The 14,144-nt window shown below is 41.8% G+C and overlaps 1 protein-coding gene across 1 annotated transcript; it reads right to left on the bottom strand.

The window, feature by feature from the left end:
* Positions 1 to 6,387: 6,387 nt before the first annotated feature.
* On the bottom strand, positions 6,388 to 14,131 carry LOC141654921 (protein SIEVE ELEMENT OCCLUSION B-like). Its single transcript, XM_074462029.1, has 9 exons — positions 14,037 to 14,131; positions 13,738 to 13,804; positions 13,271 to 13,466; positions 13,191 to 13,204; positions 12,803 to 13,005; positions 11,215 to 11,511; positions 9,864 to 9,922; positions 9,169 to 9,344; positions 6,388 to 8,511 (listed from the first exon to the last, which is right to left on the bottom strand). The coding sequence occupies exons 1-9, from the start codon at positions 14,129 to 14,131 to the stop codon at positions 6,625 to 6,627; spliced, it is 2,994 nt and encodes a 997-aa protein (XP_074318130.1). The 3' UTR covers positions 6,388 to 6,624.
* Positions 14,132 to 14,144: the final 13 nt, after the last annotated feature.

Genomic DNA, 14,144 nt, shown 5'->3' with positions numbered 1-14,144 from the left:
TCGGCTTCGCTGGGATCTACCCAGGTCTTGTGATAGTCTTCCACCTTGATGGCTTGGTCGGCCAGCTTCCTGGCGGCGTCCCAGCCTAGGCCTCCGCTCTTGATGAGCTCGTTTTTTAAGGCTCCCCTTGGGAGGCCCTTCATCAGCGCGAAGGCCGCCAGCTCGGGATTAATTTCTCGAATCTGTTGGACCTTTCCATCAAACCTCTTCACATAGCTTCGGAGAGACTCGCCCCCCCCTGTCTGATAGTCAGGAGGTCAGACGTCTCTACGGCCCTTCTCTTATTGCAAGAGTACTGGGCTAGGAAGGCGTCCTTTAGGTCGGCGTAATAGTACACCGAGCCGTCGGGAAGCCCTTTGTACCAGTTCTGAGCCATCCCATGCAAAGTTGTTGGGAAAATTCGGCACCAGACCTCATCGGGCTGCTCCCATACCGACATGTAAGACTCGAAAGCCTCAGCGTGGTCGGCGGGATCACTGTCTCCCTTGTATGATAGAGGTGGCAACTTGAGTTTGGTTGACACCTGGACTTCTAGGACGTAGGCGTTGAGGGGCTGCCTGACCACGTGTCGGGCGACACGCGACGATCGGCTCCTCGCATCCCTATCCTGGCTCCTCCCCCCGTAACGGGAGGGGCTCCTTCTTCGGCTATGACTTCTTCTAAAACTCTGCTGAGTCGGACTCCTCCGGCTCCTTTGGGGTATGCCTCGTTCGTGTGGCGGGGACGCTGTCCTCCCGCGAGTACGGGAAGGACTTAGGTCTACCGCGCCCACTTTGGGCTCCCCCGGCGTCCTGGCTGGGTCAGCTTCTCCTAGTGCTTCGTTCAAATTTCTTGGAGTTACGTTTTGGGCCCTGGTCTCCTGGACGGTTTCCGCCGCTCTTGTCGGCGTGACAGTGTGAGCAGGCGTATTGCTGATTAGGTCCAAGAGCATTTTTAGTTTTTCTACGTCAACCACATGCCCCATGATGGTGACCTGGTTGGCTGGCGGCGGTGCGTCGGGTATTATTGGCATCCCGAACTCTGGTTGGGTTGCTCCGCCGGTGGAGGGCTGCACGACTCCAGAGTTGTTGAAAGTATCATCTTGGTAGAACGCGGTCTCGTCGGTCACGACTGCGTCTTGCTGCTTTGACATTTCCTCAGCTTTTTGGGTGGGTTTTCGTTATTTATTATTTTTTTTTATTTTTTTTTTGTTTGGGAATGAATGTGACTAGCTTCTAGTGTCTTTCCCCACAGACGGCGCCAATTGTTCCGGGTGTAATTCCAGAGCAGTTATTTGTTACCACCCGTGGCTTGTAGAATAATGTCTTGAGTTGAATCCTTCTTGCTCCTGTCGTCCCTCTCGGCTGCTCCTGCAACAGTGAACGAACTGAGGGCTTGGCTGTGTGCCAAGCGTACTCACTCCGACGCTCAAGTCAGCAAACTTAAAGGATTAAGTGGTGTTACTTGGCTAGATATGTCGTGTAGAGAGATAAGGGAGATATTACCAGATGAATAGTGTATTTAGGTATTAGTTGTTGGATCCTTTCCTCAATGAGGGTTGAGGAGTATTTATAGACCTTCACCTTTTGTCACGTAGTGGCCAAGTGGCCAAGTGGCTAGCAGGTGGAAAGACTGATCTACCCCTCGGCCGAGGGACCTATGGCAGGCCGGCGGACAATGTTGGCTCACCGCCGAGGGGTCTTGGATGTGAGTACGCGGATATGTGTCCCGGCTGGCAGATTGTCATGCCGAGACCCAGGCTGACAGGCCGATGGGCTGCATCGGCTAGGCTGTCTAAGTCGTTGACTTGCTGTGGATGTCTTTGACCTTGCTCAGTATGTTGACTTGGTCAGCGGTGCAGAATATGCCCCATCAATTGTAAAACCGTTCTACAAAATAGAGTTACTCATAACGTATTTGCCATGTCGAACTCCTCTAATCTAAAGCTATATAAGGACTAAACAAAACAATTCAAAAGCTAAGAAATCTACATTAATCTCATATTCATATACAACAACACTACAAGAAACACGTGGCTTACCAAAACGTTAGTGGGTATTTGAAAAAATCAGTCAGAAAATTTTTTACCGGCAAAAATATGCATGTGACTTCGACGATTTGTCACAAACGACGGGTGATATAAGTTACCGACCAATTGCATTCAGACAGTAAATTAACGACCGCTACATTTAGTCGGCATTTTTATAAAATGTCGCTGAATAATTAACTTGTTAATTTTAAATAAAATGAATTAAGAATTTGGCCGGTAATTGAAATGATTAACTTGGAATGCAACTTTTAAATAAACAATGACATGAAACAAAATGATTCATAAATGAATAGATCAAACTCGATTTGTGCTTACCAAACTCAACTCGACTCGAATGATATGATATATAGCAAAAATCTACAGGACCAAACTCTACTTGAATCAGACCTTGCTAAAGTATAATTCATCTCGTGATAATACGTAACCTAACCTATTTGAAACGCTACATTGATTTACCCATACTTGTGAAATCAATTCGGTAAAATTAGTTTGAAAGGCAATTATGGTTGCCTAAAACTATTAGGGCAAAGGTAAAGAAATACACGACACTTTTATAAAACACGCCCAATTTAATTTGTCGTACTCTAATAGTCTAGTTCATATGATTCACCAAAAAAAAAAAATAGTCTAGTTCATATACAATCACATTGTCTTAGTCCTATAATCACTATTTAGGTTCTGTTCTTTTCGGCTGAAAAGAGCTGAACTTAATAAAGCTTGATTGAACTGAACTGAAGTGAGAGTTAATTTGTGAAGAGATGAGCTAAACTGAAATGAGCTAAACTTAAGTCCAAAAGAACATGACCTTAATCACTACACGTAACACATATGACATATTAAATACTTCTCTCCCACAATCAAAAGAAAAACAACAGTCTAGTAAGCTACTACGCAGTGTAGCGGCCACAGGTTCCCTCATCTTCCATTAAAAAAAAGTCTAGTAAACCTACTATAAGTTCTAACCATATTTATTCCCCAAATTTAAATCACAAATCAAAATTTTTGAGTATAAATCAAAATGGAAAGTGAGCATTATCATCCTCCCCTTAAAAAATGAGAAGGCATAATGGCATAACAAAATTACTAATACCACTCGTTTTTGTGAGACGGCGAATAGTAACATTCTCTTAGATTTGTCTTGTATTGGTGTGGTATTAACAAAAAGGGTTGCGGCATTATCAATCCCCTAAAAAATGTCGTCTTTCTGTTTTGGTTAAATACTCTTGTACTTTTAGTTCGAGTACCTGGCTTTCTAATAGTCTAAGAAACTCAGGTACTCATACGCTTGTATTGTAACTAGGTTTTCTTTTAGTTACAGTTTATCGCTGTTAAAAAAATATAATCAAAATGGAAAGAATGAGCATAGTTTGTTGCTTGCTACTTTCCCTAAACTGGGCGATATAGAATCCGGCCCAACTCGAAACTCGGGGAGGTGGTATCAAAGCCCAATTTCAATTTTACTATAAATTGGAATTTAGCTCTCTAATACATTATACATATACCACAGTGGTCGTAAGCGCGCCTCCTAACCAAGAAAACGGTATAGTTGAGAGGCTAGCAGTGACAGACGCATCATTGTGTGATGGGCCGGAACATAGTGCAAATATGGTAGGCCGGTTTGTTGCCTTGGCAACATCGGCAAGCCGGTCAACGTATTTTACAAGGTTCTGGTAGCTACTTGTGTTAGTTGTGTATAGCATCACTATGATAAATTGATGGAATGACAATGACGTCATTCGTACAAAAAATATTGTATTTTACAAAGTTTTGGTATACTACAAAAATTAATTAATTTGGTAGATCAACTTTTAATTTAGTCAAAGTTGAAAATGTTTTTTTTTTCTTTAAATACAAATACTTTTAGCAACCATTTTGCTAGAATGGTAGCTATTTGGCATCCAAAACTCGGGTTGCTAATCCGCAACTAATGTAGTTGGTCGCTAATTTGCAACCAATGTAGTTGGTCACTAATATGCAACTACTGTAGTTGGTCGCTAATTTGCGACTAACTTTGCAACCAATCGACTTTAGCAACCATTTTTTGGCTGTGAGCGACCAACTGCGTTTTCACTATGGCTGGTATTGAACCTGAACCATGTTTTCACTAATGGGCTTTACAATAGAAGCTGGTCTACCATGTCTATGAAAATTTCGGTCCTCTTAAATAAAAACATGACTACCTTATTGTTTGGTATCGTTTTCACTCGTGGTTGTAATTCATCATCTCCTAATAATATCAGATATAGATGAGCTAATAATATATGACCTTACAAGATTACCTGATTGAATAATTTTGACTAAAATGGTGAAATTAGATATGAACACAAACATGGATGCCTAAACAATCTAGGAATAAACATAGAAATTAAACATTTTTGAAAATTTCTACTTAATCTTGCCTTACTCTAATTCAAGTATAATCACATTTCTAACATACCTACTTATGTAATAGACCTATTATAAATAGGAAGTACTAATTGTGCTCATTACCAAAATTCAATTCAATCAACAATAACCAAAATGAAAAAAATGAGTATAGTTTTTTACTTGCTACTTTCCCTAAGCTGGGCAATGCTGAATTCGGCCCAACTTGAAACACACGAAGACGGTATCAAAGCAAAATTTCATTTATTCTATAAATTTGAATTTAACTTCAATTCTGATACAGAAACCACAACTGTAGTGAATCCGTCCCTTAACAAAGGGAACAATACATTTGGGAAGTTAATAGTGATAGACACCGTTTTTCATGATGGGTTGGAGCCCAATGCAAAAAAGGGGGGCAAGATTGTCGCTTTCGTAGCATCGGCAAGCCGGTCATCCGTCGGACTGTTACCGATAATAAATTACGTTTTTACTGATGGGCCGTACAATGGAAGCACATTGACTGCTGTGGGTTTGGAGGATCTATCTTCTGAGGTCCGGGAATTGCCCGTTGTTGGTGGATCACATAAGTTCCGGTTGGCCCGTGGGTATCAAAGGACTCGAACCATAAAGAATCCATTCGACAACACTAATGAGCCTTGGATCGAAGCACACCTTGTAGTTTACTAATCGTTGGTCGTGTACACTAGTACTCCGTATAAGATAATCTCATAATACGACGGCTTTATAAAAAAGCCGGGTTTCAAATTAGTGATGATTTGAAACTTTTTATATAATAAAGGTAAAGATATTTATCAATATATTATATATATAAATCCAACATTTGTATGGTTAATTGTTAATGAACTGATCTTATGTTACGAGTAACATTTTATAGACTCTATGAGTTATTATTTGGTTGGTATTAGTAGTGTCGAAAAATAATTGAAGAATAAACCGAACAATAAGACTGCACTTCTCTTGGTTCATCTAAGCTGAATGTTTTGAGTAAAAGGTTCGGTTTCAAATTTTCAATCATTTATTTACCATTTTTATTCTTTGTGGTGGTATTTTATTCAAAGACAAACAAATATCATGGTAAAATGGAAACAGTTAGTCTTGGTCGGAGCAAGTGACGGGTAATGTCACTCACAAAACGGATAGGGGGGACAAGGTGGGGGCACCCCCATGTGCTTCCCCCTCTCCTCTATTTGGGTCATTTGTGAGAGGAAATGGTATCCGTCACTCCAAAGTGACGGATACGTGTCGTCTTCAATGAGATTTTGTGAAATGGAAAATTAACTAAAAAGTTATCTAACTTTAATTAACCTGGCTCAAAATAACCTAATAGCCGTAACCGAAAAGTCCCAAAATAGACTAAATCGAAAAATAACATGATTCGTTTTAAAACGTGTAACACATTTAAATACCCGGCTATCGTAAATATGCACTAATTGAAAATCAACTCATCAATCAAATCTGATGTAACTTGAAATATAAATGTTAATTAAAAAAGGACGTGAAACAAAATTATTCATAGCAAGAATAGACATTTTTAACTCGACTCGACTCGACCCGAATCATATGATATGTAGCCAAAATCAATTGATCCAATTTCTACTTAAATACAACATTTCTCAAGTCTTAACTTGTAAATTATAGTTCATGATCTCATAATACTTCCTTCGTCTCAATTATTTGGCCCGTGGGTATTAGTTAGCTCCTACCATTATGTTTCCTATTAACAACACTAGCTCAGAGCCTCAGATTGAAATCCAACTCATAGTTTACTAGTGGATGGTATCCAAAAACTGACGTAAACAATTCAAAATACTTGTATAGGACGGTTTTACACAAATTTATCGTATAACAGAATCTTTTAGTAAGCACTTTTACCCATTAATAGAGTTATATTTGATCCATTTACAACTATATTAGTGTAAAACCAACCTACACAAGACTAACTCTAAACTATTTTGCGAGGGATGACGATATCATAATTTCAATATTATAAAAAGATTAGCATATAAAAGCTCAACATTACATGAGGATAGAAAAACTTGAACAAATTAGGCTTAAACTTAAGCCAAAATACAAGCCTTATTCAATGACATAATTGAAATACTGTAAACATTCTCGGCAAATTCTTGTTTAAGACGTCTTAATTAAGTTAAGACGGTCTTAACTAAGACCAAACGGAAAGTATGACTGAAGCTTCAAATTGAACCACACTAGACGGGATTTCCGGCGTCCTCATGACAGCACACAAAAGAGTTATACTTCTGCATATTTCGACGACAATGGGAGCAAAACATGGTATTTGGAATATTGATATTAGCCGGAAAATCAAGCCTATGGCATGGGAACATCTTCATGTAAAGCGCAGCAAAATAGTCGACATACCCTGGTTCAATTCCTAGTTCCGTCCACTGGTCCTTCTCTTCAAGAGCAGTCAACGCTATTTTTCCGGGACCATGGACCAAAATTGTAGACCCTTTGGCTAGTAAAGCCCAACCTGCATTGGTCTTGTCATGGCTATGAAGCCTTTGTATCTCTTGCAGAATAATATCCCCATGGTGGTTGATTTTCTCGAGTTTTACCTTGGAATGTATCATGCTTTCGATTCTTGTCCAGAAGAACCACACCCAGTCTGGATCTTCCCAGCAGTGACTGAGTTGCTTAACCCTTATCATGGCGTTCACTTTTTGAACGAGCTCCGTATTCTGGCTTCTCCCTACGTATAAGAGCTCGAGTTGGATTTTGAAAGCTTGTGCTACAGAACGTGCTTGTTTTGTGAACCTTCGTATCCAGTCTATATCGTCACCTCCATACAAGAATATGTACTTCCCATTACGAATCCATTCTTGAACTTTGGGATCAATGTTGTCCACCAAAAGCTCTAGCCTCCATCTTTCTTCCTCCCAAAGTCGTTCCTCCCTGATACGAGTAAAGTCGTAAGCCTCGTTTTGCCAAATCCACATCATGAGTATCGCATTTTCGTTGAGAACTTTTCCTTGAGGGCTTAGAACAACGAGGATAGGCGTACCCTTGTAATGCCAGTAATTTCTGAAGAAGTTTGTCGCCGCATTTGAAATTATTGAAGGGTGATGGACAGAGTACCAGGGCATCGTCTTTTGCAGTGTCTCGAACTGAATTTGCATTGTATCTGTCCATTGCTGGGATCGGTCTAGGACAGGTATCCATACAATCTCGTATCCATGTACTCTTGATTCTGTGTAACTTTGCTCTATAAGGTACAATTCGTTATTGCTGATATCGAGTCCTGATATCAGTAACAATACAGTTTTCCTCCTCAACACATCAAGGTGTAGCCTCTTCTTTGTTGAACCATCATACAACGGAGGAACATCGTCATCAGGGTAAATAAGACACTTGATGGCTTTCATGTTGTCGATATGAATCTCGTGGTTGATGATTTGCACGATACTATTGTACGCATCAACCTCCTTTTTCTCGGCTAAGATCCTGTACAGATTAGTTAGAGTGTTTCTGAGATGTTCAGTGATAGAAGTGAGTTTCCGAGTCCAGTTTAAGAATTCTCTTGTTTCCGTAATTGGTACCAAGTTTTGATCAAAGCCGCTGCTAGACAATGCTGTAATTTGGATAGCAGCAGCAATACAACTCCTGACGACCCAGTAAACAGCAATCGGAAAATGACTCATTGCAGACTTCACCTCAGGATCTTCTGCTGTGATGTAAATTACAGGCAGCTCCATAAACTCGACTATACATCGTACAGTTTCCAGCATTGCCTTGATAAGATCATTAGTTTCCTCAAACAGCTTTTTGAAGCCTCCATCATGATCCACAATCATGGGCACTTGTTTAACAAGTTCCTCGGATTTCGACAGGGAATTAGTAGAATAGAGTTGAATAAGGAACCAGAAGTCTCCATAGGTCTGAGCAAAGGCGGCTAATGTAAGCACCGCTTTTGCTTCCCAAGAGAAACTTTCCAAGTTCTTAAGCACTGTGAGTGTCGTCTCATTCGAGTTAACACCACAAAAAATCTTGCATGATATCTCACAGGTTATTCGTTCAACGACCTTTTCTAGACCATGCAAGGTGCGCTTTGTTAACAATATAGCAACAAATAATTCCTAGCATATTGTATAAAATCTTTTAGCACATAATCTTTGTATTATAGCAATTAGTATCCTTAGCATATTGTCTAGTATATTTGTATAGATCTCTTTCTTCCTACTTACCCTAGCCTTAGGTCCTATATATACTTGTAATTCATTCATTAGTAAATACAACTCAATTCATAATCACCCTTGTCTTATATGGTATCAACGAGTCACGAACGATCCAACCTTTTACGCCCTAAACGCCGCTCCTTCAAACGCAGCCATCACCACCCTCTTCTTCCGTCCTCTTCAATGGCCAACGACAACAACAACACCATCATTCCCAACCCCCACAATGCCGACAACCCACTCACCGCACCCAACCTCAACAATGTCATCAAACTCACTCCGCTAAACTATACATCATGGCGATTTCAACTCACCAACATCCTCTTTGGTCTTAGCCTATTCGGTTTTCTCGATGGCTCTAACCCCACTCCTCCTCCCACCACCATCAATGACGCAAAACAGGAGGTTCCCAACCCCGCGCACCTGTCTTGGCTCAAGCAAGACGGTCTTATCCTTGGTGCCCTAATGGGTACTCTCTCTTCCGCCCTACAAACCTTAATCGTCAAGGCGAAAACCGCTAAAGAGGCTTGGGATATCCTCGCCCACACCTACGCAAACCCATCGCGTATCCACATTCAACAACTTAAAGAACGCCTTGACTCGATAGTGAAAACCACGGACCAAACCATTAGCGATTATATCCACACTATCAAGTCTTGTGTCGACCAACTTGCTCTTATGGGCAAGATCATTGACCCCGAAGACATCATTGCGAAGGTTCTTAAAGGCCTCGACTATGAACTTTATAAACCCGTCATTGATACAGTGAGAGCCCGAGACACACCCATTAGTTTTGAGGCTCTCCATGAAAAGCTTTTACAGCATGAATTACTCCTCAAACACCAACCCTCATCCAATCACTTTGCCCCTTCGGCTAATCCTGCCTATCGTGGCCACCACCCCAACCGTAGCTCCTATCGTGGCTACCCCAATCAACCCTCCTCAAACAACCAATATGTCAACCAAAATCAGCCTATCACCACTCCCAACCCGCGTCCATTCAAGGGACGTTGTCAGTGGTGCCGCGAAACAGGGCATGTCATCGCCAATTGTCCCCTGTTTCGTCGCCTCTTTCCCAACATCACCTTCCCTGCTCCCACCTCCTACCGCCAGCAGCAGCAACCCTCAACCCAGCAGCCACCCACCACGCACCAGGCCCACACCGTGACCACCACTCCTGCCAACCCAAACCCGAACTATCTTCTTGATAGCGGCGCGAGTCACCATATCACTCATGACTTAGACACTCTCACCTTCCACTCTCCCTACAATGGCTTCGATGATCTCATCATTGGAGACGGTTCCGCTATTCCTATCGCCAATATAGGTAACTTTCAATTACAATCTCTTAAATTTAATGACGTACTTCATGTACCACAAATTTCTCGAAATATTATTTCTATTTCTAAATTATGCCAAGACAACGATGCTTATGTTATTTTTTCTCGTGATTGTTTTGTTATTAAGGCGATAGCAACGGGAACCATCCTTCTCCGGGGCCAAATTAAAGACGGAGTCTACGAGTGGTGCCCCTCAAACCGACAAGTCCACACCTCTATCAAAGGCACCGCTCCATTATCTTGGCATCATAAGTTAGGTCACCCAACATATGATGTAATCAAAATTATCAATAAAGAATTAGCATTTTCTATATCTGATTTTTCGCACTGTGAATCTTGCAACGTTGCCAAAAGCAAGAAACTACCATTTTCTACTTCCACACTCGAGTCCAACGCACCCCTCGACCTTATTTTTTCCGACTTATGGACAAGTCCCGTCACCTCCTTCGACCATTACAAATATTACGTTGTTTTTGTCGATCACTTTAGCAAATATGTTTGGATGTATCCATTAAAGAAGAAATCCGACACCACCAATTTATTTTTACAATTTAAAGCACTCGTCGAAAAGTATTTCAACAAACCAATTAAGCATTTTTTCTCCGATAATGGTGGCGAGTTTATTAAATTAAATACCACGCTACTCAATAATGGTATTTCACATTCAACCTCTCCTCCTCATACTCCCGAACACAATGGATATGCGGAGCGACGACACCGTCACATAGTTGAAACGGGCTTAGCCCTCCTTAATCACGCCAACTTACCAACGACATATTGGCCCTTTGCTTTTAGTACCGCGACATATTTAATTAATCGACTACCTACCCGTTCTTTAAATGGAAATTCACCTTACTTTGTCCTTCATAATAAAAAACCCGATTACACCAACCTCCATAATTTTGGTTGCCTATGCTATCCCTGGCTCCGCCCATATACCAAACACAAGTTAGACTATCGCTCCACCCCATGTGTATTCATTGGATACTCTACCACGCAAAGTGCCTTTCACTGTCTCGACCCAAAAACCCATCGAGTTTATACCTCGAGACATGTCAAGTTTTATGACGACATCTACCCGTTCAAAAACCCATCACCCAACCCATCGACAACACCTACCACTGATGAATGGGTATCCATCTCTATCCCTGTGCTCCCTGATGCCGTGCCCTCTCCTCCACCCTCAAACAACCCTCCCTCCACCACCGCCTCAACCCCCTCTGCTTCAACAGTCCCCACACGACCTCCTCTCCAGTTCGTCTACCAAAGACGACCTGCCACTGCCTCCCCACCTTCCACCACTAACCCTCCCACCACGGCATCCCCTACTCCCTCTCCTAACGCTGACACCCCTCCCTCCACCTCCTCACCCTCTGCCACTATCCCATCCACGGCCTCCCCTGAAGCCGTAACAACCTCCCCAACCCCTGCTCCTTCCACCTCGCAGTCCAAATCGATCCCTCCTCCAGCTAAGACGGTCACCACCCGACTTGACAACAATATTCGCAAACCAAATCCTAGGTATGCAAATGCTAATCTCGCAACAATGTCTACCACGAGCCTTCCCAACACCGTTAAACAAGCTCTTATTATTCCTCATTGGCGTCACGCAATGCAAACCGAATTCGATGCACTTGCCCGAAACCAAACATGGACATTGGTTCCACGATCTTCCGCTCACAACGTCATTGGGTGTAAATGGGTTTACCGCAATAAATTCAATCCCGATGGCACGCTTAAACAACACAAAGCCCGTCTAGTGGCTAAAGGTTTCAACCAACGACCAGGCATTGACTATACCGAGACCTTCAGTCCAGTCGTTAAACCCACTACTGTTAGATTGATTCTTTCCCTAGCAGTTGCAAAAGGTTGGTCTCTAAGACAACTTGACATTAATAACGCCTTTCTCCAAGGCACGCTTACCGATAATGTTTTTATGCAACAACCGCCTGGCTTTGTTGATCAAACTAAACCTGACTATGTTTGTAAACTACACAAAGCTATCTATGGACTCAAACAAGCTCCTCGAGCTTGGTATAACGAGCTCAAGTCGCATCTCATCACCATTGGTTTTATTCAATCTATTTCCGACCCTTCTTTATTTATTTTACAAAACCATATCACCACCCTATACATGCTTATTTATGTTGATGACATTATTATTACCGGACCAAATTCGACCGCTCTTCAGTCATTCATTACTAACCTCTCCACTCGCTTTTCTCTAAAGGACCTAGGACCGCTCTCTTACTTTCTTGGCATTGAGGTCACTCCAAACCCCCTCGGCATCCACCTCAGTCAGTCCAAGTATATCCATGACCTTCTTACTACCCATCACATGGCTGATGCCAAACCCAATACCACTCCCATGGCTACCTCACCACCCCTAATACGTGAGGATAACCGTGCTATTCAGGACCACTCAAACTATCGTGCCATTGTTGGCAGCTTACAATATCTATCTCTCACTCGACCTGACATTGCCTTCACCGTCAATCGCTTGGCACAATTTCTTCATCACCCGACAGATACTCATTGGATGGCCCTGAAACGACTTCTTCGCTATCTTCAAGGCACTCAGACCCATGGCATTCAACTCTATAAGGACAATCCTTTATGCTTGCACGCCTACTGTGATGCTGATTTCGGTGGTGACAAAGATCACTACTTCTCTACCACAGGCTACATTGTATATCTTGGCCGCAACCCCATTTCCTAGACCTCCAAGAAACAAACTGGCATTGCTTTATCGACCACTGAAGCTGAATTTCGAGCTGTTGCCTCCGTCACAGCTGAAACTCTATGGCTACGCAACCTTCTCTCTGAACTTCGCATCACCGTCAACAAACCACCTGCTATCTTCTGTGACAATATCTCCGCCACACTCTACGCCAAGAATCCTGTCTTTCATTCTCGGATGAAACACATGGCCATCTCCTTTCACTTCGTCAAGCAGCAGCTCCTTGAAGGTCGCATTCGTCTCTCGCACATTTCCAGCAAGGATCAAATCGCAGACATTCTCACCAAGCCGCTTCACAAGCAACTCTTTCACTCCCTACGAGACAAGCTTGGCCTTATCACAAGAACGTCCAACTTGAGGGGGCGTGTTAACAATATAGCAACAAATAATTCCTAGCATATTGTATAAAATCTTTTAGCACATAATCTTTGTATTATAGCAATTAGTATCCTTAGCATATTGTCTAGTATATTTGTATAGATCTCTTTCTTCCTACTTACCCTAGCCTTAGGTCCTATATATACTTGTAATTCATTCATTAGTAAATACAACTCAATTCATAATCACCCTTGTCTTATACGCTTTCCCCCCAAGGACTCCCTCTCCGATATAATTTCCTCAGAAGAACCCTCGGTAGTTTGTGTGGCGCGCTTTATAATTTCCTCAACCAGTTGGAAAATAGGCCTGACATCAATAATACGACCATCGGGGTTATGTAGACTTTGAATTTGCTTAGTAAGGGTATGATCATCGGCACGACAACGATTGTCGCGGTGCTGTGCAGTGTGGTTGCCATAAGGGCTGAAAAACGTTACTATCCTTATATTTTGTTGTGTTTTGTGATTTTTTTCGCTTTCATTTCGTCTCCCCTTAAATCGGATTCTGAGAGGGAATAAAGCTATATGAATCAGCTTCCTTGCTTCCTCACAAGTCCAAAGTTATTAAAGAAAAACTGTAAGATGTAAGCCTTAGAATTGATGGTCCCCTACTAAAGATATTGTACCACCATCAGCCTTAACCACTTCCGAAACCATACGCCATACACACCAATCCACCATCAGCTTCAAGCTCCAAAAAAAGAAATAGTACGGTGATACAGGGGAATGGATCATTGCTGACATGGACTGAAGTTGTTAGGAGTTAGTTATAGTACAGCTGTTAATTAGTTGTATTAGTTTGTTACAACTGTTATTAGTTTGTTAGATCCTAATAACTATAAATAGAAGAAACACACATTGTAATTCATTCATTCATCAAATAATACAAATCTTCTTCTTCAATCTTTATCTCTCTACAAATATCATACTGTTTTAGTACTCGGTTTCCCTCTCATTTAGGGGTGATACCCTGACACTACAACATTGGTATCAGCTTTCTTTCGATCCTCACTTCCGCCATTAAAACACTTCTCAATCCTGGCTAAAACACGCAAAACTACCATGGAAACTCAATTA

This window comes from Silene latifolia, chromosome 5 (assembly GCF_048544455.1).
Source record: "Silene latifolia isolate original U9 population chromosome 5, ASM4854445v1, whole genome shotgun sequence".
Taxonomy (NCBI): Eukaryota; Viridiplantae; Streptophyta; class Magnoliopsida; order Caryophyllales; family Caryophyllaceae; genus Silene; species Silene latifolia.
The sequence above is the reverse complement of the archived record's forward strand: the minus strand, read 5'-3'. Positions and strand labels throughout refer to the sequence as shown.